Raw genomic sequence first — 26474 nt, 5'->3', positions numbered from 1 at the left:
TTACCATTAAACTCGGATCAAGCAGCATCTCATAACCCACTCAGGCTGATTTAAAAGAGCATATGTGAAGCCATCTTTCACAAACCCCAAAAAAGTGTATTTTGTGTTACATTTAAGTTCACGAAAAATGTCACCTGACACAGCTAAAAAAAAAATCAGGGAAGCAACAGAGAGCCTTAGTGCAAAACAGTGCCCCAAAAAACAATTCAATTCTGTGGCTCGCAAACTTGGACATCGATGAAGTGTCAGTCTACTACCTAACTGCAATTCCTCTACCTGGCTCTCACAATGACTTAGGACAACCAAATATAAGTGAGAATAAAGATGTATTTAAAGTCAATTTTGGCTTGATTAACCCCTTCATTGTTGGAAGCCCAGTAATTATAAGTGTTCATAGTACTACAAGCAGTTTAAAAAAAATTGTTCTGAAATGAAGAGTATCTTTTTGTGAAGGTAACACCACCAAAAATATGAAATTTGAGGGAAAACTAACGGAATTACACAGGTACAAATTTTGCAGTGATCAAATTCTTAGCTATTTCATTCATACCTATCAACCGAGCACAAGAAACTGTCCATTCAATTCAAATTATTCTAAAAAGGGCACAAAAGTTAGTAATTTGGCCAAATTTAATTTTTTTTTATTCTGATTTAAAAAACGAGTCCAAAATAAACACTGTAGACATTCTAGGCACTAAAACTGCATTTCCTCTTTCATTAATCCCATCCTCAGACCTTTCCTATATTACACTTGACTTCCATTTTGAACTCATCATACAAAAACTCAAAGATTAACCATATTTCTCAGATGGTAATTTTTTTTTTTTTCAACAAGTCGGCCGTCTCCCACTGAGGCAGGGTGACCCAAAAAGAAAGAAAATCCCCAAAAAGAAAATACTTTCATCATCATTCAACACTTTCACCTCACTCACACATAATCACTGTTTTTTGCAGAGGTGCTCAGAACACGACAGTTTAGAAGCATATACGAATAAAGATACACAACATATCCCTCCAAACTGCTAATATCCCGAAACCCCTCCTTTAGAGTGCAGGCACTGTACTTCCCATTTCCAGGACTCAAGTCCGGCTATATAAAAATAATCGGTTTCCCTGAATCCCTTCACTAAATATTACCCTGCTCACACTCCAACAGATCGTCAGGACCCAAATACCATTCGTCTCCATTCACTATCGAACATGCTCATGCATGCCTGCTGGAAGTCCAAGCCCCTCGCCCACAAAACCTCCCTTACCCCTTCCTTCCAACCTTTTCGAGGATGACCCCTACCCCGCCTTCCTTCCCCTACAAATATTTTTTTTTTTATTATCACACCGGCCGATTCCCACCAAGGCAGGGTGGCCCGAAAAAGAAAAACTTTCACCATCATTCACTCCATCACTGTCTTGCCAGAAGGGTGCTTTACACTACAGTTTTTAAACTGCAACATTAACACCCCTCCTTCAGAGTGCAGGCACTGTACTTCCCATCTCCAGGACTCAAGTCCGGCCTGCCGGTTTCCCTGAATCCCTTCATAAATGTTACTTTGCTCACACTCCAACAGCACGTCAAGTATTAAAAACCATTTGTCTCCATTCACTCCTATCAAACACGCTCACGCATGCCTGCTGGAAGTCCAAGCCCCTCGCACACAAAACCTCCTTTACCCCCTCCCTCCAACCCTTCCTAGGCCGACCCCTACCCCGCCTTCCTTCCACTACAGACTGATACACTCTTGAAGTCATTCTGTTTCGCTCCATTCTCTCTACATGTCCGAACCACCTCAACAACCCTTCCTCAGCCCTCTGGACAACAGTTTTGGTAATCCCGCACCTCCTCCTAACTTCCAAACTACGAATTCTCTGCATTATATTCACACCACACATTGCCCTCAGACATGACATCTCCACTGCCTCCAGCCTTCTCCTCGCTGCAACATTCATCACCCACGCTTCACACCCATATAAGAGCGTTGGTAAAACTATACTCTCATACATTCCCCTCTTTGCCTCCAAGGACAAAGTTCTTTGTCTCCACAGACTCCTAAGTGCACCACTCTTGATTTGTCATGCTTTGCTGCATCCCATTAATTAAATTGACTTAATAAAAACCCACAAAACAGTCTGGGGAGTATACAGAGGGCCTTACCTGTCCCCGGAAAACATCATCAAAAAATGACTCTTTCTTTGATACTTGGTCCAATTTCAAGCTACAATGGTACCTCAGTATACGTCCGCGTTGGAATAAGTCCAACTTGGTATACGTCCTGTTTGGACGCAAAAATTTTTGCTTGGTATACGACCTTTGTTAGGAATATGACTCACGTGCTAGAACTTGTATGGGTCAAAATGAGTTATGACACCGAGCTCTACCCATGTTTACCTCTCTCTCAAGACAAAGTCATGACTGGCCACTAGCGTCAGTACGCCCATTGCTACCATTCAGTGAACAACCCACGCTGTAACTCTGAATTTTCACATGATTTTGAGTTTTTTTTTTTTTGTATAAATTTTTAGTAAATTCATTAACCATGAGTTCTAAGAAAGTTAATGAGAAGAGCCAAGTAACAAAGAAAATGTTTAGGATCACCATGGAGGTGAAAAACGAGATTACTGAAAAGTATGAAGGTGGCATGTGTTTCCAGGACTTGGCTGCTGCATACTGTATGCTGAGAACAATGGTATCTACGATTGTGAAAAACAAAGATGTTAATAAATCGGCTAACATTTCGAAAGGGGTAAAACCAATTACCAAACAAAGATCAGGGACATTAGAGCATGTTGAAAAATTGCTTTTGATCTAGATAACAGAAAAATTGTGTGCCAGCAATAGCGTATCAGAGGCAATGATTTGCGAAAAGGTAAAACTGATGCATGCTGATCTTTTGTAAAACAAGGTGGGAACGAGCCAAGAAAGTGTTTAAAGCCAGCCATGGCTAATTTGATAATTTTAAGAAGAGGACTGGCATTCACAGCATTGTGAGGCATGAAGAGGGAGCAAGTGCTGATAAAGATGCCACCAATGACTTTGTTACAGAGTTTGGGGAATTTGTGGAGGTTGAGGGTTTTGTTCCTCAACAAGTTTTTAATTGTGACAAAACAGGACTGTTTTGGAAGAAAATGCCTAACAGGACCTATATTACACAAGAGAAGGCATTACCAGGACACAAGCCAATGAAGAATTGGTTAACTCTCTTGTTCTGTGCCAATGCAAGTGGGGATTGCAAACTGAAGCCTCAACTGATCTACCACTCCGAAAACCCAGGGGGGCCTTTAAAAAACACAATGTGCAGAAAACTCAGTTACCTGTGATGTGGAGGATAAACAGCAAGGCTTGAGTAACAAGACAATATTTCAGAAAATGGTTTGATGTTGTGTTTGGGCCAAGTGTAAAAAGTTACTTAGAGAAAAACCTGCCTCTGCAGGCCCTCCTCATAATGGACAATGCTCCAGCTCACCCTCCAAGCTTGCAGGACTATGTGCTGCCGGAGTCTACTTCATCACTGCAAAATTTCTCCCCCCTAACACGACTCCTCTCGCTCAGTCCATGGATCAGCAGGTCATCAGTAATTTCAAGAAACTCTACACTAAAGCACTATTCCAGAGGTGCCTTGAAGTGACCTGACACAGTTAACCCTGAGTGTGTTTTGGAAAGATCACTTTACTCTCTTCCACTGTATAACTCTCATTGACAAAACTTGGCATGAAGTTTCACACAGAACAATGAACTTTGAGGCTGTGTCTATAGTGGAGGATATTTTCTCTCTGGGCAGGTCCATAGGTCTGGATGTGAGTGATGGTGATGTGGAAGAGTTAGTGGAGGGGCACAGGGAAGAGCTGACCACTGAGGAGCTGCAGGAACTTGAGGAGGAGCATAAGACTAAGATGGATGCACTCTTCAGGCTTGGAAGAGGAGATAGAGGAAGTCCCTACTTCATTCATCAAGGAAATCTTTGCCAAATGGATGGACGTCAAAAACTTTGCAGAGAAGTACCACCCCAAAAAAGGCCAAACAAGCTGTAATAGCACTGTCTGGAATGACCAGACAATGTCACCTTTCCGAAACATACTGAGGAGAAGGCAAAAGCAAAGTTCTTTGGACAGACTTTTAGCAAAAGTCAAACCAGGTGAGCTTCAACCAGGTCCAAATAGGAAAAAGAAACAGAAAAGAGAAGGGAACTCTCCTTCCAAACAATAACATTTCCTCCTCCTACCCTCTCAGCACCATCCTAGTAGGCACTCGACTCTTTTCAGCAAAGTAAAGCGAGGTTAAATTTGCATTTATTTCATCTAATTCTTATGTATGTATTTTAGTATTAAACAGTTTAAATTACATATTTTAGTATTAAGCAGTGTTTAAATTATTTTATACAACCCCATCAATGTATAATATGCCAATAACAATAGGATGTTTTTTTCATGGGAACGGATTAATTGTTTTGCCTATATTTCTTATGGGAAAATTCATTTGGTATACATCCAACATCCTGGGACGGATTAAGGACATATGTATACCAAGGAACCCTTGTACAGTGAAACCCTGATTTTCATACTTATCCATTCCAGGTCATTCTAAATCCGAAACGTACAAAAACCAAAGTAATATTTCCCATAAGAAATATTGTAAATCCAATTAATCCGTTCCAGACACCCAAAAATATTCCCCAAATTATTCATTATTTAAAGAAGAGCTATAGTTTTACAAACAGAAAACAATGAGAAATAAAGATAAAGCACTAATTTTAATGATAAATGAACATTACATATCTTTATTAAAGGCTCTTGTTGGCGTATTGAAGAAGGCGAGGAGGGGAGAAAGAGTTGAGGTTATTGTTTGGAAGGGGAATCCCCCTCCATAAGGACTTCAAGTATCAAAGTCCTCTCTGAGGTTACTTCCCTTCTTTGTCTTTTATTGGCACTGGATCCCTGTCGCACAAAAAATCTATCCAGAAAGCTCTGTTTCTGGCGTTTCTTGAAGATTTGCCTAAAATGGGACAAGTTATTGTCACTGAACATGTTGCAGATACGGCTTGTATCAGCTTTGTCAGGGTGATATTTTTCAACAAAAGTTTGCACCTCATTCCACTTTGCACAGATGTCCTTAATAACACTGAAGAAGGCACCTTCTTCCCTCTCTCTTCCTCCTCCTCCTCTGAAGCAACTTCCTCAGCCGCTGTCTGTTGCTGTTCCAGTTGAAAGTCTTGCAGCTCTTCAGTGGTTAGCTCTTCCCTGTGGTCCTCCACTGACTCTTCCACATCCTCGCCACTCACCTCCAACCCCATAGACTTCCCCAAAGACACAACAAATTCAACAACAGGCATAGGGTCGTCAAGGGTCAGCCTCAAACCCTTCAAAATCCTTGTCGAGGAAATATTCTGGCCACAATTTTCTCCAAGCAGAGTTCAAAGTCCTGGAAGTCACCCTGCCAAGCCTTACCGAATGCATCACAGCTACTCCAGCCCATATTATTTGCAGATGACACTACATACGTCTTCTCTCACCCAAACCCAGTCATACTCGCCAACACTGTCAATGCCGAATTGCAGAAAATATCTACCTGGACGATGACTAATAAACTTATCCTAAATACTGACAAAACCTACTTTATTCAGTTTGGAACCAGAGCTGCAAATGTTCCACTTAACATAATGCTAAATGGATCACCCATCACAAGACTCACAGAGAGAAAATTCCTAGGAATCCACCTTAACAGTAACATCAAATTCCAGACACATATACAACAAATTTCCAAAAAAATCTCAAAGACAGTAGGCATACTATCAAAGATACAGTACTACATTCCACAATCAGCACTCCTTACACTGTATCATTCACTCATCTACCCTTATCTCACATATGGAATTTGTGCATGGGGATCAACATCATTAAATTACATACCTAAAACCAGTAATAATAAAGCAACAGGCTGCAGTCAGAATGATAACAAATTCCCACTCCCGACAGCATACTCCACCAATATTCAAAAGTCTAAATCTGCTCACCATAAAGAACATCCATACTTATTCATGTGCCTACTACATACATAGAACAATACACGCAAACATAAACCCTCCTCACCAACCTTAACAGGACACACGACCACAACACAAGACACAGATCTCTTCTTGATGTACCCAGTGTCCATATCACAGTGTAAAAACTCTATGCACATAAAGGGCCCCAAAATTTGGAATTCATTACAGGAAACTATTAAAGTAACCCAGTCTGGAAATCAATTCAAGACTCTTCTCAAAAGCCACTTACTCACCCTAGACTAAATACTCAATACTTAACCCCCTCAGGGTCCAAGGCCAAAATCTGAAGTGGTGCTCCAGTGTCCAAGAAATTTTGAAAAAAAAAAAAAAAAAAAATTATTTTTTCTTACAGAATTAAAGAGCATATTTTTGTGAAGGAAGACCAAAAAAAAAAATATGATCAGTGCTTACCGAAATACAGTGCCAAGAAGTTTGTCAAAAATGATGTGGTGGCGGCAACATCGACGAATTCCACATACGCGCATTACATTATTTTGCGGTTTTTATAGTTTTTTCTTTTCTTTTCCAATTTTTTTCTATTCCTACTAACATTTGGGGCCTGAGAGACCAAAACTGTATATAATGTATATATATATAAACTCACTGTATTAAACACAATAACTGCACTAAAGTTATTATCATATTATTGTTTACCACTGTTGTTTATTACAATAAACATGCACAAATCTTGTACAGTGGACCCCCGCATAACGATCACCTCCGAATGCGACCAATTATGTAAGTGTATTTATGTAAGTGCGTTTGTACGTGTATGTTTGGGGGTCTGAAATGGACTAATCTACTTCACAATATTCCTTATGGGAACAAATTCGGTCAGTACTGGCACCTGAACATACTTCTGGAGTGAAAAAATATCGTTAACCGGGGGTCCACTGTATAATACTAATGTTCTATCATATATTTACATATTTACAATCACTGGACATGGTTTTAGAACTGCTGGAGCTTGTGGAACTCCTTGAAACAAGGCACCATGCACAGAGGCACCTTACATTCCTCACACATAAACCGAGTGTCTTTGCGTCTTTGTTGCCGTCGTTTTGTTTGTGCACAGACGATGCATCTCTTCTGAGTTGAAGGAAGTTGTATTATGAAATGATCACCTTCCCTCCTCAAACGCTTGGGTATATCCTGAGTAATTCGAGGACCTTGTTGTATAGCAGGTGTTCTTACCTGGTACTTCATTATGAGTTGTCTGACAACAGACAAACAAAATTCACCATACGGTGGTATGTTGCCAGTCTTTATTTGGTACATATTATATGCATTGAGCATTGAAATGTCCATGAGATGGAAGAAAAGTTTCATGTACCACTTGTAACTCTTAAGAACACAGTCAACAAAACCAATCTGCATGTCACATTTGTCAACCAAGCACATGTTTTGTGTATAATCAATCACTGTCACTGGTTTTCGAATACGTTCATTAGTCACTCAATCAACTTTGCCACTGTCTTGCATTTCATTACGGTGAATGGTTGTCAACAATGTGACATCTCGTTTGTCATGCCACCGTAATGCCATGATGTCATTGGCAGTAAACACCTGCACGTCATCACCACGAGCACCTGCGTTGAGCCTGGGCATATGTTTACGATTAGAACGCACTGTGCCACACACATCTGTCTTGTTCACTCGCATGAAATCACTGAGTAATGGGCTTGTGTACCAGTTATCGGTATATAATGTATGCCCCTTACCAAGATAAGGTGCCATCATGTTTCTCACTACGTCACCTGAGATACCCAATAACATCTTGGTATCTTTCAATGTTTTACTTCCCGTGTATACAACAATATCCAACACCAGGCCACTGTCACAGTCACAGAGTACAAACAGTTTTATACCAAAGCGTTTCCTCTTGCTCGGTATATACTGCTTGAATGACAGTCTACCTTTGAACAAAATCAAAGACTCGTCAATTACAAGATTCTTGAATGGATAAAAGTATATGCTGAACTTTTGTTTGAGATACATGAAAACATTGCTAATCTTATATAACCTGTCACTTCTGTCAGGCCTGGTTTTGTCAGAGAAGTGCAACATACGTAAGAGTAAGATAAACCTGTTCACTGGTATGATTTCACTGAAGACCGGGGTAGAAATTAGCCGATCTGTGGACCTGAATGCTTTTATATTATGCTAATAGACATGAGGCATAAGCATTATTGTTGCAAAAAGCAAATACATTTCTGCAAGAGTCGTCTCTTTCCACCTGTGTAGTCTTGACTGTGGTGATATGATCGTATTTGCCATGGTGTACTCAAAATACTTATTACTTTCCCCTGACAATAGTTTCCATCAATGGCTGGTCAAAGAATAATTCAAAGAATTCCAGTTCATTGGCCGTGGTTCCAAGGGGACAAGTAGATAGAATTCCACTTTGAGAGTCATCAAAGTGGTGAGGCTTGGGTACAAAATTGGGATTTTGCTGCCAATCCCACATACGGTTTGCTGGTGGATACTGGACATCATAGGCTGGTTGTGCGGGTGGTTGTGGTTGTGGTGGGCTGGTGGCTGATGCTCCGCTTTGTCCTTGAACTGATGAGTCAGCAGCGTGGGTCCCACCCTGGGCTGGTGAGTCACGCATGGCGGTGCCACTACCATCACCACTAACACCATCCACTGATGCCTGTGGTCTATCCATGCCAAGTGTAGCCACATCATCCTCACTAACACTACCTAAAACTGGTGTAGGGCCACAGGATGTACTCCGGGATGTACTCCGTCCCCTGGGCACAGCATAGGGTACACTACCCGAGCGCATGCGGTGGCGAACATACCGACGTTTCACTGGTGAATATGATTCCTATCACTACTCGAATGATCGTCGAGCACAATAAAATCACAATCCACGTCACTATCATCATCATTACTGAAGTCAGAGGCCTGGCCACGCAAAAATATTAGTTTTCTCTTGCGTTGAGGAACAACCGACCATAAGTCACGAGTGCCCACACCAGAGGTAGAAGGTTGAGGATCGTCAGGGTTTTCTGCACTATTATCGATATCCTGGTCATTCTTTTCGGTCACTAACTGATCAAAGCCGTAGATTATTATTATAATCAAAAAGAAGCGCTAAGCCACAAGGGCTATACAACGCTGCAGGGTAGGGAAGGAAGCGAGGGTATTGGATGGCAGAAGGGAGGAGGGATGATCAGTAGGTTACAGAAAACAGCGGGGCAGGGGATAGTACGGGGGTAGAGGGTAGCAAGAGATTGAAGTAGAAAGGGCTGAAGGTATCAGAATTTGTGAAGTCAGTCAGTTGTCAAAAAGTCAATGAGAGAGTCTGGATGAAAGGTGGGTCCATCAGCGAGAAGGGAAGGTAAAGAGAGAGCAGCAGAGCGAAGACGACGACAGAGGTAAATTCTGCATGCTCGTTGATAAAGTGGGCGTAGATCTACGGTTTGGACCCTGAACGTAAAGCCGTAGATCTACGGGACGGACCCTGAAAGGGTTAAGTTAAGTCTGCCCATAATGCCTAGGCATGATAAAGGTTCTTTTTGCACTGCAACTCATTATTGTAAATACATAATCTCAATGTACCACTTGCAAAGAAATAAAATTTGACTTCGACTTCGACTTTGACCTATAAGGTTTATGCAATGGAGGATATTGAAGTGAATCGTCCAGAACTCTCTTAGGGTCAAGTAAGTGTCCGAGGTCATTACAAAGCACCTTTGAAACATTGCTTTCGTGTAGAGTTTTTTGAAGTTAAAAATGACCTGCTGGTCCATGGGCTGGATGAGAGGAGTGGTGTTAGGAGGCAAGAACTTCACTGTTATAAAACTGAAGTCCCTAATCAATTGGTCTTCCAAGTCTGGAGGATGAGCAGGAGCATTATCCATTACCAGGAGGCACTTGGTTGGCAATTTATTTTCCAGGAGGCATTTCTTCACACTCGGGCCAAACATTTCATTGACCCACTCAATCAAAATTTGCCTCGTGACCCATGCCTTATTGTTAGCCTTCCACATCACACACAATTTGCTCTTGATGATGTTTTTTCTTGAACACACAGATATTTTCAGAGTGTTCAGAGGCTTCACTCTGAAATCCCCACTAGCATTACCACAGAACAAAAGAGTTAGCCTATCCTTCACAGGCTTGTGTCCTGGCAGTGCTTTTTCCTCTTGCATGATGTAGGTCCTCTTTGGCATTTTCTTCCAAAAAAAGGCCTGTTTTATCACAACTGAACACTTACTGGGGAAGGAATCCTTCAGCCTCTACGTACTCCTTGAATTCATCGACGAATTCTTCAGTCCCACGTTTGTCCGAACTTGCAGCCAAAATGTGTATGCCACTTTGCTTCTTGAATCTGTCAAACCAGCCTTTGCTGGCCTCAAATTCACTAACAGGAGCACTCATTCCAGGCATTTTCCTTACGAGATCCACTGCCTTGTCTTTTCGCAAATTATCGCCTCCACAACACTCTCCCGCTAGGTCTTTTTGGTTGATCCACACCAACAACAACTTCTCAACATCTTCGATTGTTTGCAATCTCTGTTTCATTAGCACATTTACCCCTTTTGCAACATCAGCTTCCTCGATTTCTTTTTTCTTCACCAGGATGGAACTGACCGTTGATTTGGACTTCCTATACATCCTGGCGAGCTCGGCAACACATACACCACTTTCGTATTTTCTATGAGTTCTTTCTTGAATTCTATCATGTTTCTCACCTTCTTTACCAAAGGGCTGGCACTTAGAACTTTCTTTGGCCTCAAGGTGGCTTATTTAGCAGTCGCAAGCACAAAAAACAATGGATTACAGTGGACCCCCGTACAATTTGGATTTCGAGCACTTTTTTTTTTTTTTGGCAAAATTTTCCCCCAGGTTTCGTACACCGCTCGGAAATCGTTGGTACCAGACGCGTGCACCTGGGCTACTCATATGTTTGTGACTCACTCTTGGGCATATTAAATGTCTTATTTTAGGTTAATACAGACATTTTCATTAATTCATCTATGATATTTTCTTCAAAATTATGTAAGAAACATGTTACATAGCATATAAACATGTCTTTGTTACTCAGTGTCCCTCTAGTCTTAACGCCATAGTAATGCTACGTAACAGTAAGTAATAATAATCACTCTTGGGCACATTAAATGTCTTATTTTAAGTTATTATTGACATTTTCATTAACCCATCTATGATATTTTCTTCAAAATTATGTATGAAACACATTACATAGCATATAAACATGCAATGTTTATATGCGGTGAAGGGTAAACATTACGTTTTCTCTGGTCCAGCATTAGAGATGACTATGAATCTGCGTTGGCCCAGTAACTGCTATTAATACATAAGGCATGAATTATTCATTACTTCTCCCTTTGTTTATGATGGCATCTAAAGGTAGTTGTTAGAAACGATTTAACTCGGCGAACATGGTATGTCGATGGTAATAATAAGGCTGTGGGCCGCAGTGTATGTAGCCGGTAGATAGGGGTTAGATGTGAGTGGCCAGGATGTGGAAGAGTTGGTGGACAACCACAGGGAAGAGCTAACAAGAATCTTCAATAAAGGTATGTAATGTTAATTTATCATTAAAATTAGTCATTTATATTTATTTCTCATTATTTTCTGTATGTAAAACTATCGTTATTCTCTATAAAATGCATTTTTCTTTGGGTGTCTGAAACGGATTATAATTGAATTTAGATTATTTCTTACGGGAAATATTGGTTCGGTTTTCAGCCGTTTCGGATTCTGGCCAACCTTCTGGAATGGATTAACCCTTTGACTGTCGCAACCCCAAATCCTGAAGTGTCTCCTGGTGTCGCAAAATATGTGGGAAAAAAAAAATTATTTTTTCTTATGAAATGATAGAGAATCTTTTCCTGATGATAATGACACCAAAAGTACAAAATCTGATGGAAAAACTTGTGGAATTATGCCCTCACAAAGTTAGCCACCTCGGGGGACATTTACGCATCGGCAATTTCGCCCACTTTGAGCCCTATTTTTGGCCAATTCCATTGTTCCAGTCCACCAAACTCATAGCTATTTCTTTAGAACTCCATTTATTCTATTGACTGAGTATAAAAACTGTCCATTTACTGATTTCAACTACCCAATAACATGGTCAGAAATTGGCAATTTGGCCAATTTCATGTAAATTAAAAAATGTCAATTTCAAAATAGGGTCCAGAATGAACAATGAAGACATTCCTGGCACTAAAATAACATTTTCTCTATTCATCAGTCACGTCTCTAATATTACTCTTGCTTTTCATTTTGAATTTTTATTCACACAAAAAATAGATTTACTGTCAAGTAGACTACTGCAATATTGTAATAATTGTATAAATACCGTCAACCCATTCGTGACTGTGTATTAGAATGGCTAGATAGACATTTATTTGACAATGACATCATTTGTTTACTCTTCAAGATTGGCAAAAATCGAAAATTTCTGCCATTTTGAGCTCCATTTCAAGATACTTTTCATAGGAAACCCAATCACAATCACTTCTATTTCTATAATATGTTTTCCATTCTATCAAATGAGACCAAGAAAACAAGAATATAACCAGTCCTCATCTGTTACATTATGTGCATTGTGCACTGAAATGTCCATGAGATGGAAGAATAATTTCACATACCATTTATAACTCTTGTAAACATAGTCAGCAAATCCAATCTGCATGTCACATTTGTCCACCAAACACACTGACAGCATAGTCAAGAACAGCTGCAGTTTTCAGGATGGGTTTTGGGAGTCTCTACTCACCCTTCCAGTGTCTTTCATTATCACTGAGATGAATCAATGTCTACCATGTCATCTCATTTCTTTTTTATTTTTTTTTTTTTTTTTTATTATCACACCGGCCGATTCCCACCAAGGCAGGGTGGCCCGAAAAAGAAAAACTTTCACCATCATTCACTCCATCACTGTCTTGCCAGAAGGGTGCTTTACACTACAGTTTTTAAACTGCAACATTAACACCCCTCCTTCAGAGTGCAGGCACTGTACTTCCCATCTCCAGGACTCAAGTCCGGCCTGCCGGTTTCCCTGAATCCCTTCATAAATGTTACTTTGCTCACACTCCAACAGCACGTCAAGTATTAAAAACCATTTGTCTCCATTCACTCCTATCAAACACGCTCACGCATGCCTGCTGGAAGTCCAAGCCCCTCGCACACAAAACCTCCTTTACCCCCTCCCTCCAACCCTTCCTAGGCCGACCCCTACCCCGCCTTCCTTCCACTACAGACTGATACACTCTTGAAGTCATTCTGTTTCGCTCCATTCTCTCTACATGTCCGAACCACCTCAACAACCCTTCCTCAGCCCTCTGGACAACAGTTTTGGTAATCCCGCACCTCCTCCTAACTTCCAAACTACGAATTCTCTGCATTATATTCACAGCACACATTGCCCTCAGACATGACATCTCCACTGCCTCCAGCCTTCTCCTCGCTGCAACATTCATCACCCACGCTTCACACCCATATAAGAGCGTTGGTAAAACTATACTCTCATACATTCCCCTCTTTGCCTCCAAGGACAAAGTTCTTTGTCTCCACAGACTCCTAAGTGCACCACTCACTCTTTTTCCCTCATCAATTCTATGATTCACCTCATCTTTCATAGACCCATCCGCTGACACGTCCACTCCCAAATATCTGAATACGTTCACCTCCTCCATACTCTCTCCCTCCAATCTGATATTCAATCTTTCATCACCTAATCTTTTTGTTATCCTCATAACCTTACTCTTTCCTGTATTCACCTTTAATTTTCTTCTTTTGCACACCCTACCAAATTCATCCACCAATCTCTGCAACTTCACTTCAGAATCTCCCAAGAGCACAGTGTCATCGGCAAAGAGCAGCTGTGACAACTCCCACTTTGTGTGTGATTCTTTATCTTTTAACTCCACGCCTCTTGCCAAGACCCTCGCATTTACTTCTCTTACAACCCCATCTATAAATATATTAAACAACCACGGTGACATCACACATCCTTGTCTAAGGCCTACTTTTACTGGGAAAAAATTTCCCTCTTTCCTACATACTCTAACTTGAGCCTCACTATCCTCGTAAAAACTCTTCACTGCTTTCAGTAACCTACCTCCTACACCATACACTTGCAACATCTGCCACATTGCCCCCCTATCCACCCTGTCATACGCCTTTTCCAAATCCATAAATGCCACAAAGACCTCTTTAGCCTTATCTAAATACTGTTCACTTATATGTTTCACTGTAAACACCTGGTCCACACACCCCCTACCTTTCCTAAAGCCTCCTTGTTCATCTGCTATCCTATTCTCCGTCTTACTCTTAATTCTTTCAATTATAACTCTACCATACACTTTACCAGGTACACTCAACAGACTTATCCCCCTATAATTTTTGCACTCTCTTTTATCCCCTTTGCCTTTATCCAAAGGAACTATGCATGCTCTCTGCCAATCCCTAGGTACCTTACCCTCTTCCATACATTTATTAAATAATTGCACCAACCACTCCAAAACTATATCCCCACCTGCTTTTAACATTTCTATCTTTATCCCATCAATCCCGGCTGCCTTACCCCCTTTCATTTTACCTACTGCCTCACGAACTTCCCCCACACTCACAACTGGCTCTTCCTCACTCCTACAAGATGTTATTCCTCCTTGCCCTATACACGAAATCACAGCTTCCCTATCTTCATCAACATTTAACAATTCCTCAAAATATTCCTTCCATCTTCCCAATACCTCTACCTCTCCATTTAATAACTCTCCTCTCCTATTTTTAACTGACAAATCCATTTGTTCTCTAGGCTTTCTTAACTTGTTAATCTCACTCCAAAACTTTTTCTTATTTTCAACAAAATTTGTTGATAACATCTCACCCACTCTCTCATTTGCTCTCTTTTTACATTGCTTCACCACTCTCTTAACTTCTCTCTTTTTCTCCATATACTCTTCCCTCCTTGCATCACTTCTACTTTGTAAAAACTTCTCATATGCTAACTTTTTCTCCCTTACTACTCTCTTTACATCATCATTCCACCAATCGCTCCTCTTCCCTCCTGCACCCACTTTCCTGTAACCACAAACTTCTGCTACCATATGCTACCATAATGTCATGATGTCATTGGCATGAAATGCCTGCCCCTCACCGGTACAAATTCCTGCACTGAACCTGGGCGCATGTTTACGTGCTTTTACAGCAGTCTACCTTTGAAAAGTATCAGCCTCATCAATGCCAAGGTTTCTGAAGGAATAAAAATATGTACTGAACTTCTGTTTCTGATACATAAAAACATACCTAATCTTGTATAACATGTTTCTGTCAGGTCTTGTGGTGTCTGAGAAATGTAGCATACATAATAGTATGAGAAGTCTGTTAGCTGGGATAAGAACAATAATGCATAAGCCACAATAATGTATTATTGTGGCAAAGAAGAGACATCTCAGACACAAGTGTCCTTCCACTAATGTAGTTGTGATTGTGGTGAAACTATTATGTTTGCCATCGTGAAGTATCTGTTGGTTTCCCTCACAATAATTTCCATCAGGGTTTGATCAAAAACTAGTTCAAATAATTGAAATTCACTAGTATTGTTCCTGAAAGTACAATTAGGCAAGATTCTGAGTGTCATTAAACTGACGGGGATTGTGTACAAAATTTGCACGTTCCTGACAATCTCAGATGTAGTCTGATGATGGGTACTGAATATTAGCAGCTGGTTGTGGTCATGCAGGTAGTGGATGTGTGCGGGCAGTAGAGGCAGACATGGGTCGTTGTGGTGTTTAGTGTGGGCAGCGACTCCCAGCCTGGACTGGTGCTGCTGCTGCACCCCTTGTGTCACCACCTTCTGCCACATGCAGTCTATTATTCATCCCAATTGATGCAACTTGATAGTCATTATCATTATCTACTGCTGGTGCTGGGTCCCAGGATATACTCAGTCCCCTCGGGATAGCAAATAGCACACTACCAGATCACATGTGGCACCAATAAATTGACACTTCACCTGTGAATATTGCTCACCACTGTCACTACTAGAGTTGCCATCAATAGCTAGGAAATCAAAATCCACATCACTATCATCACCACTACTCACATTTAAGCCCAGGCCATGGGAAAATACGAGCTTTCACCTACAGCTTTGTAAAGATGGACGTGTTTCAGACTGACCAGCCTGAGAAGTGGATGGTTGTGAGTCATTAGGGTTTTCAGCAATATTTCTGGCATCCTGAGCGTCACTTTCGGTCAATAAATGTTCAAAACCATAGAACTCATCACCACTTCCATATTTCTCAATGTTAAAACTGTCACTTGGGAAAAGATGTTCAATTCGCTTTGGAGTGAGGTTTTTCCGACCGCACGGCACTGTGAGCAGAAGGTACTAAATATGGCAGTCCCACAAGGCACAACTGGGGACCTGATTTTTATATTTACTGCCCATACTGACCATGCAAACCTACTCTTTCATATGTAGCCCTAGCAGGCCTCTCACACTAAATTTGAAGCCACTAGAATTTACATGTAGGTCTACGTCAGGGACTCTGAGCTCGATGACTTAGATCTAAGTGATGGATAGCGAAAGGGTTAAAACAAGCACACAGAGAGGATAGAGAAAAAGAGGATAGAGAAAAAGAGGATAGAGAAAAAGAGGATAGAGAAAAAGAGGATAGAGAAAAAGAGGATAGAGAAAAAGAGGATAGAGAAAAAGAGGATAGAGAAAAAGAGGATAGAGAAAAAGAGGATAGAGAAAAAGAGGATAGAGAAAAAGAGGATAGAGAAAAAGAGGATAGAGAAAAAGAGGATAGAGAAAAAGAGGATAGAGAAAAAGAGGATAGAGAAAAAGAGGATAGAGAAAAAGAGGATAGAGAAAAAGAGGATAGAGAAAAAGAGGATAGAGAAAAAGAGGATAGAGAAAAAGAGGATAGAGAAAAAGAGGATAGAGAAAAAGAGGATAGAGAAAAAGAGGATAGAGAAAAAGAGGATAGAGAAAAAGAGGATAGAGAAAAAGAGGATAGAGAAAAAGAGGATAGAGAAAAAGAGGATAGAGAAAAAGAGGATAGAGAAAAAGAGGATAGAGAAAAAGAGGATAGAGTAAAAGAGGATAGAGAAAAAGAGGAGAGAAAAAGAGGATAGAGAAAAAGAGGATAGAGAAAAAGAGGATAGAGAAAAAGAGGATAGAGAAAAAGAGGATAGAGAAAAAGAGGATAGAGAAAAAGAGGATAGAGAAAAAGAGGATAGAGAAAAAGAGGATAGAGAAAAAGAGGATAGAGAAAAAGAGGATAGAGAAAAAGAGGATAGAGAAAAAGAGGATAGAGAAAAAGAGGATAGAGAAAAAGAGGATAGAGAAAAAGAGGATAGAGAAAAAGAGGATAGAGAAAAAGAGGATAGAGAAAAAGAGGATAGAGAAAAAGAGGATAGAGAAAAAGAGGATAGAGAAAAAGAGGATAGAGAAAAAGAGGATAGAGAAAAAGAGGATAGAGAAAAAGAGGATAGAGAAAAAGAGGATAGAGAAAAAGAGGATAGAGAAAAAGAGGATAGAGAAAAAGAGGATAGAGAAAAAGAGGATAGAGAAAAAGAGGATAGAGAAAAAGAGGATAGAGAAAAAGAGGATAGAGAAAAAGAGGATAGAGAAAAAGAGGATAGAGAAAAAGAGGATAGAGAAAAAGAGGATAGAGAAAAAGAGGATAGAGAAAAAGAGGATAGAGAAAAAGAGGATAGAGAAAAAGAGGATAGAGAAAAAGAGGATAGAGAAAAAGAGGATAGAGAAAAAGAGGATAGAGAAAAAGAGGATAGAGAAAAAGAGGATAGAGAAAAAGAGGATAGAGAAAAAGAGGATAGAGAAAAAGAGGATAGAGAAAAAGAGGATAGAGAAAAAGAGGATAGAGAAAAAGAGGATAGAGAAAAAGAGGATAGAGAAAAAGAGGATAGAGAAAAAGAGGATAGAGAAAAAGAGGATAGAGAAAAAGAGGATAGAGAAAAAGAGGATAGAGAAAAAGAGGATAGAGAAAAAGAGGATAGAGAAAAAGAGGATAGAGAAAAAGAGGATAGAGAAAAAGAGGATAGAGAAAAAGAGGATAGAGAAAAAGAGGATAGAGAAAAAGAGGATAGAGAAAAAGAGGATAGAGAAAAAGAGGATAGAGAAAAAGAGGATAGAGAAAAAGAGGATAGAGAAAAAGAGGATAGAGAAAAAGAGGATAGAGAAAAAGAGGATAGAGAAAAAGAGGATAGAGAAAAAGAGGATAGAGAAAAAGAGGATAGAGAAAAAGAGGATAGAGAAAAAGAGGATAGAGAAAAAGAGGATAGAGAAAAAGAGGATAGAGAAAAAGAGGATAGAGAAAAAGAGGATAGAGAAAAAGAGGATAGAGAAAAAGAGGATAGAGAAAAAGAGGATATAGAAAAAGAGGATATAGAAAAAGAGGATAGAGAAAAAGAGGATAGAGAAAAAGAGGATAGAGAAAAAGAGGATAGAGAAAAAGAGGATAGAGAAAAGAGAGAAAAGGTTAGAGAAAAAAAAGAAATGCTTTCAAAGTCCACATGCTGTTCACACGCCTAGTCATGTAGCCACTCATTGCACACTCGCCCACACCATCGCCACACTACCTTTTGTTTCTAGCCTCCACCACCCCTCCACTGTCCAGCATTCTAATCCTCCCAACACCAGCCTCCAGCTTCTACCCCCCTCCTTTATAACCCCCAAATAGTTTCAACAAGTGGGACAACCAAACAATAAGGCACCTCCATCTGCTAGTAGAAATGTAGATGCAGGATCTTTGACTCAAGCACATCACTACATCAACCTACAATTACATTACCATTATTGCTATTTTACAATTGAGAGAGAAAAACGTTGGTTTTTGTTGAGAGATCCCTGAATACTTTTTCTCATACATTCTTCAGTTAATTTTACACAATGTTTTGACTACATGCTGTTTTCAGGAATGTTACTATTGCATTAACCGAGAGTAAACTGTATATAAATTTTGGATTCTGACCTTGTAATTCTATCACATTTATGCAGCACAGCTTAACGAGAGAAATTCTGAAAAATATTTAACATACAAGGTCTCTTCCTCAAACTGCATAAAAGCAGAGCACATGACCATGTTCCTGGAAATTGTTGAATTTAGGAAGGGATATTTAAATTTAAAAGACAAAATATAAGATCCATTATTTTAAAGGTTTAAATGGTTAACAAAAACAATGCTTCATTGTCTAAAAAATAGAACTTACCTCCCTCTCTTAGCTGGTTCACTTGTAGCAAAGTCAGCCATAGTTGGTATGAAGGGATCAGAAACAGGTTTAGAAGTTAAGGTAGACATATTTGGTGTAAACTGCACATTTAAGCTTGCACCATCATCTGAGGAGTCCAAAGGTTTACTTGGCACTTTATTTGATTCTTTTTCAACACTAAGATTCTTTTCTTCACATATATTCAATACTAAATCACTAGACTGGGCCTCATCATTTGAAACATTGGATTCTGTGTCACCAAAGTTACTATTTCCACTTGGAGTTCGTGGCCCATTTCGTCGCAGCTTGCGGTTTCGTTCCTGCTGTTTGTCTTTGTCAGCATCAGCAGGTAACGGCATGTGTAACTGATTATGTGACTGGTTGAGGGGCAAGATTATCTGGTTGGGATTTTCGAGTGTAGTGTTTGGAGGATGAGGATGAGATTCTAATTTGGGACGAGGTAAAGAGGGGGTTGTAGCTAATATTGAAGATGGCACAGATGCTATTAGTGGTGATGACAAGCTGGAAACAGTGGTTGATAATGTTGTTGTTGATGATGACGATGATAAAGTCGTTGTAGAGGTGGATGAAGAGGGTGCCGAGAGTGAAAATGATGTTGACACTGATGATAATGAGGTTGGAAAAGATGGTGTTAATGAAGACGAAGTAGGAGGTGGAGGAGCAATTGAAGATGAATTTGATGAAAATACACTGACTGTTATGGGAACTGTAACCTTGGTCACAGCAATGGACAAGGAAGCACTATTAGCAAGACTAGGTTCTGATATTTTAGCTGCTCTTTCAGCTTTATTTGGGATTATTGATAAATTAGCACTGCCTCCCAGAGATATGCCAGAACTTCCAGGGGTTACACCAGTATTGTCCTCTTCTACAAGTCCTCTGTCGTGTTGCTCCACCGCCCCACTGGAACTAGCATTACTGCCTCCCGATACAATGATTTCACCGAGTTTTCCAGATGGCTTTACACCCGGTGGGCGTCCAGTTCGTCTTTTTAGCTTAGGATCTCTGGACTCCTTATCATCATCTGAAGCTCCAGCCTCCAATGGGACGGGACGATATGGAGGGATTGTCTTGACATGGCTTCCTTTCCTCTGTTGAAGGATGGATTCATCAAGGACTGTTCAATATATATGATTACACAAAATTAAAATGATTGGAACATTCCTCTTAAAACACAGAACACAATGTTCAAAATGGCAAGTGTCTGTGTGATAACTCAGCAACAATTAATCATTATGAACCTCTGAATCCCCTTTTGAGTTCAGTTTTTACAATTATTACTAATCATGATGAGGTAAATGTAATGTTTAAACATGCAGTATTAGCTTAAATTTGTAGCCCAGAGAAATGAAAGGAAAACACAAGAATATCTGTGGTCTCTCACTAACACTTCAAGAAATTAAATTTGTGATGTTTAATATTCTTACGTAATAGCTACATGAGACACTGAACCAATTACCACAATGTAGGCTTGACTGAAGCATACCACAGGCTGCATGTCTGATCTACATCCTCTACTCAGCCTACAATATACAGTACACATAAATCAATGCCATTCCCATTTTCTTGAAAATAACAAGCCACAACTCACAGAACGGATACGTTTCGATCCCACGGTGAGCCAGTCGTAAAACCTGCAATGTGGTCAGAGTGCAGGCCATGCTAACCTTCCTAGGGTAGTGAAATATCCCTAGCTGGATGAATCTTATTCGTCCGGCATGGTACAGTGGTTAACACACTGGTCTGTTAGTTTTAGGACTGGCTCGTCATGGATTCGAACCCCATCCATTCTGTAAGTTATTTACAATTGTGTTACTATGATTTTACATGTCAAATAATAAACCACAAGTTAATTCTTATATGAATGAACAAGCATTAACTGTCTATTTGATCATTTACATAGCCTTGTGCCAAAAATATGTGCAAAGTGTAACAATATTTCACAATCTAAAAAAGAAAAAAAGAACTATTTTAGTTAATCTTTCTAGTAATAAAATTACCTCTACTAAGACATAGATTATGGGTAACTGTACTATAAATAAAATATGAAAAAGTCTTCCCCAAATGCTTTAAGTTAAAAATTTTGTAGGGAAAATTTTCTTTTTGAAAATGACATAATCTAACACTACAAAATTTTCACATTACCAGGCATTTAATTTATTGAAGATATATTTAAAATCCTCATGATTAATTTTTACTTAATTAAAAGAATTTTACTATTTTAACTAAACTTATATTTTTGAAGCTCACATTTTCTCAATTCACCCAAATTTTTTCAACAAATTTACACGTTTCCCTAGACTAGTAAACTAAATGAGAATGACACACATACTCTGTCTGAAGAAATATGCACAATTCTGCATTGTCTATTTTTTATTATACAGTGAGAACTGTCACATTCATTGGCAAAGAAATAGTTTCAAGCATGTGGTGAACAAATTAGGACAAAAAATTAAGGATGAAAAACAAGTAAGGGTTAGATATCAACCCTTAAACTGTCCAAATGTAGATCTACGTTTGCTCGCATAGCTCTCTGAACGTAGATCTACATTTTTTTTTTTTACAAGCTTTTTTGTGGAGAAAATCAAGGTTGGAGTGCTACGCGCACAAACGTAGATCTACGTTTGGACAGTTTAAGGATTGAGAAGGAAATATGAAAACAAGACCTGGAAAACACACTCAGATCCTGGGTATTCAAAAGCTGACCAAAACTAAAGATACTGTTCCAGCTAAACCCAATGAACCACAGATCCAGCCTACTGGAACGGCTAATAAGTTAAAAGATTTTTTCGTTATCACAGGATCAAGTCTCCTTAACAAAATTCCAAGCACTAATGCCCAAGCTAGTAATTACTTTCCTTCTATCTTGCTCCAACTGAACCCACAGAAGTCACCCTAATTATTAATTCCCTAAAAAACAAATCATGTATCATGCTGAAATAAGTTATTATTATTATTATTAACAACCCTTTCACTGTTGCGACCCCTGCTCGCAAACTTGCTTTCAGTGTTGAAGAATTTAAAAAAAAAAATCATGAAATGATAGAGAATCTTTTCCCAATGGTAATGAAACCAAAAGTACGAAATTTGATGGAAAACTTACAGAATTACACTCTCGCGAAGTTAGCAGTCTCAGCGATATTTACACATTGGCAATTTCACACACTTTGAGCCCTATTTCGGCCAATTCCATTGTTCCAATCAGCCAAACTCAGAGCTATTTCACTAGAACTCCTTTTTTGGTCTATCGATTGAGCACAAGAAACTGCTCACGTACCTACTTCAACTGCCCAATAAAGTGATCAGATTTTGGTATTTTAGCTAATTTCATGCAAAATTCAAGGAAGGTCAGTTTCAAAATGGGGTCCAGAATTAACAATGTAAACATTCCTAGCACTAAAATAACATTTTCTCTGTTTATTAGTCACATCTCCAGGTCCCTCTTATATTATGTTTGTTTTCCATTTTGAATTTTTATTCATGCAAAAAATAGAAGATTTACTGTATGTAAAAATGGCATAAATAATATCAGCGCATTTGTGAAAGCTTATCAGACCCACCAGTTGAAGTGTATTGGACGTGTAACATGATTTGTTTACTCTTGAACATCACCAAAAATTGAACATTTCCGCTACTTTGAGCTCAATTTCAAGGTACTTTTTGTCTGTAAACCATTCAAAATCATCTCTATTTCTGTAATATATTTTCCATTCTATCAAATGAGACCAAGAAAATGAGAATACAACCATAAACACCATACAAAAATACACAGCAAAGTCGCTGTTTTAAACCAAAAATAAGGCAGCAGTTTTTTTTTCTCATTATGTACTGTGTGTTGCAGGACTTTTTTTTATACTGCACACACTGACCACTCAGACCCATTCTTTTATATGTAGGTCTATCAGCTATCACCCACAAGACTAGAAGCCACTAGAATTTTGGTGTAGTATTACGGAACCGACACTGGATTGCAAGTCATAATATTATGGGACCGACAGTAAAAGGGTTAATAAGTTAACTGCAGTGTACAATTTTTGCTAATCTAATATGAATCATTATGTAACTTCACTACAGCAGTAAGTTACACTGACCGATGACGGAGGCATTGACATATATGTCAAATTTTTTCTGCAAAAAATACGAAGCTTTTACAATAAACATTGTCTTAATAAAACTAAACAGATCACAGCAGAGACTAGGTAGCCCATGGCTAAAACATATCATCCTCAGGTCCACTGATAAAAACATTTATGAGAAATATAGACTGGGCTTGATAACTATAAAACAAACCAAAAAAACTATACAACAGTAATTACCAAACTAATAAGGAAGTCTAAACAATTGAACCAGGTTCAATGAAATAAGAGGTGTTATGAAGAAGATCTGGAACAGAAACTCAAATCCTGGGTTCTCGTAAAATGACCAAAACCCAAGATATTGTCCTAACCAGACCCAATGAACCACATCTCCAGCCTGATAAAGCAGCCAATAAGTTAAATGGTTTCTTCTCTACCATAGGATCAAGTTTATCTAGCAAAATCCCAAGTACCAATACTCAAGTGACTACATTGCTGGAAGTTTATCTGGTTCCAACTTTTCCTAATGAGGTCACTTTCATAATAAATTCACTGAAAAACATGTCAGGAAACTTAGCATAGGTACCACCATTATTGTTTAAAAGAGAAGCTCATGTGTTTTCATGAACCTTTACAATATTGTTCAACAAATCATTAGAAACCAACACTTTTCTGACAATACTAAAGATAGCAAGTGTTACCCCAATACACAAAGGTAGAGACCCAACAGCCGTAAATAACTTAAGGCCAACATCTAACTTACCATTATCTAAAATTTTTGACAAAATAATTCACATGAAATTATACTCTTTCCTAGCATCACTCAATATATTCAACCTCTGCCAGTTTGATTTCAGACCAAATAAAAGCGCAAATGATGCAATTATAGAACTGCTATACTTCCTTTATGCAGCTCCTGACTTTGTAAATGGTCCAAGTCAGACCGAAACATCGTCGTAAGCTCCTCTCTTCTATGTGCGGATTATTTGTGCATCGTTCCAGTCACAGTATTGTGCCTTTTTTTTTTTGTTATAATGAATATCCACTAGGACTCTTTATTAACCTTAGGAAAGCTTTTGACACAGTAGACCACAGCATGCCCTCTCAGAGACTTGTTCTCGGACGGCCAAATTTAAAAAAAACAAAAAATTCTTATGAAAAGATAGAGAACCTTTTCCCGATCATAATGACACCAAAAGTATGAAATTTGATGGAAAACTTACGGAATTATGCTCTCGTGAAGTTAGCGGTCTCGACAATGTTTACGCATTGGAGATTTTGCCCACTTTGAACCCTATTTTCGGCCAATTCCAGTGTACTTGTCGACAAAAATCATAACTATTTCGCTATAACTATATTTTTTCTATCGAATGAGTACAAGAAACCACCCATTTACCAATTTCAACTATCCAATACAGTGGTCAGAATTTAGCAATTTTGCCAATTTCACACAAATTTCAAAAGGTGCCAATTTCAGAATAGGGTTCAGAATAAACAAGAAAGACATTCCTGGCACTAAAATAACATTTCCTCTGTTCATTAATCATGTCCCCACGCTTCTCTTACATTCTTTTTCTTTCCACTTTGAATTTGTATTCTCACAAAAAAATAGAAGATTTACTGTTATGCAGACTACTGTATTAGTGTAGAAATGGTATAAATAATATCGGTGCACTTGTGAAAGAATATCAGACTCACCAGTTGATGTGTATTGGACGCTTGGCATGATTTGTTTACTGTACTTCTGAACTTTGGTAAAAATCGAACATTTCTGCTACTGTGAGTGCAATTTCAAGGTAGTTTTCTTTGTAAAACCAGTCAAAATCATCTCAATTTCTGTAATATGTCTTCCATTCTATAAAATAAGACCATGAAAACTAGAATACAACAATAAACACCATACGAAAATACAGTGCAAACTCGCTGTTTTAATCCAAAAACACGGTCAAAGTTTTTTTTTCTCATTACGCACTGTGTGCTGCAGGATTTTTTTATACTGCGCACACTGACCACATAGACCCATTCTTTCATATGTAGGCCTACCAGCTTTCTCTCACTCGATTTGAGGGCGCTAGAATTTAGGCGAACTAGTACGTCAAAAACCGTGGGTCGTAAGCCGTACTAGTACGTCCGAAACCCTGAAAGGGTTAACAGACACCAATAATACAGGTACAACAGTTCAGATGTCCCTCCAAACAGCAAATATCTCAAACCCTTCCTTCAGTGCATGTACTGTACTTCCCACCTTCAGGACTTAAATCCAAATTCTCTCAACAACACTGTTAATGAGGAGCTCATAAAGATATCTACCTGGATGAGTACAAATATACTCATGCTTAACACTGACAAGACCTTCTATGTGATGTTTAGGTAAAGATCCACATATGTCCAACTAAACATTATGATTAACAGAGTAAACAGGGCGTGGAAGTGGCACAAAGATGATTTATTCATTCCAAATTTATTACAATTTCATGATACTAACAGCAGAATTCAGCCACAAAGCATACTAAGTATATTTAACCAAGGATAAGCCAGTAAAGTTGAACAATGTAAATTATTTCCACATTTTGAGGACTAATGCACTCTGAAGCAATTGTAAGTATTCTTTGTAAATAGCCTTAAAAGACCAAAATAAAGAAATAGAATAAATTTTTTTTTTTTTTTCAAACACGTTGGCCGTTTCCCACTGGGGCAGGGCGATGCAAAAAGAAAGAAAAACCCAAAAAGAAAGAAAAAACTTTCATTAATCAACACTTTCACAGTCACTCATACATAATCACTGTCCCTGCAGAAGCGCCCAGATACTACAGCTTAGATGTCCCTCCAAACTGCCAATATCCCAAACCCCTCCTTTTAAGTACAGGCATTGTACGTACTTCCCATTTCCAGGACTCAAGTCTGGCTAACCAGTTTTCCTGAATCCATTCACAAACTATCACCCTGCTCACACTCCAACAGCTTGTCAGATCCCAAAAACCCTTTATCTCCATTCACTCCTATCCAACACACTCGTGCATGCTTTGCTGGAAGTCTAAGCCCTTCGCCCACAAAACCTCCTTTGCCCCCCCTCCCTCCAACCTTTTCGAGGACGACCCCTACCCCACCTTCCTTTCCC

The 26474-nt window shown here is 39.1% G+C and overlaps 1 protein-coding gene across 13 annotated transcripts in view; it reads right to left on the bottom strand.

Annotated features, from left to right (window-relative positions):
• LOC128689171 (protein AF-10) overlaps positions 1-26474 on the bottom strand; it is a 236773-nt gene that overhangs the window by 130293 nt on the left and 80006 nt on the right. For all 13 annotated transcript variants that reach the window (XR_011392290.1, XR_011392291.1, XR_011392293.1 and 10 more), the window contains exon 5: positions 19260-20371. Coding sequence is in view for 7 of the 13 variants with exons in the window: in XM_070087402.1 (XP_069943503.1) it covers positions 19260-20371 (1112 nt within the window). In the remaining 6 variants the exon portion in view is untranslated. The remainder of the gene's footprint in view (positions 1-19259; positions 20372-26474) is intronic.

The sequence above is a fragment of the Cherax quadricarinatus genome, chromosome 21 (genome assembly GCF_038502225.1).
Source record: "Cherax quadricarinatus isolate ZL_2023a chromosome 21, ASM3850222v1, whole genome shotgun sequence".
Classification (NCBI taxonomy): Eukaryota; Metazoa; Arthropoda; class Malacostraca; order Decapoda; family Parastacidae; genus Cherax; species Cherax quadricarinatus.
Note: the sequence above shows the minus strand (reverse complement) of the source record. Positions and strands in the feature narration are given on the sequence as shown.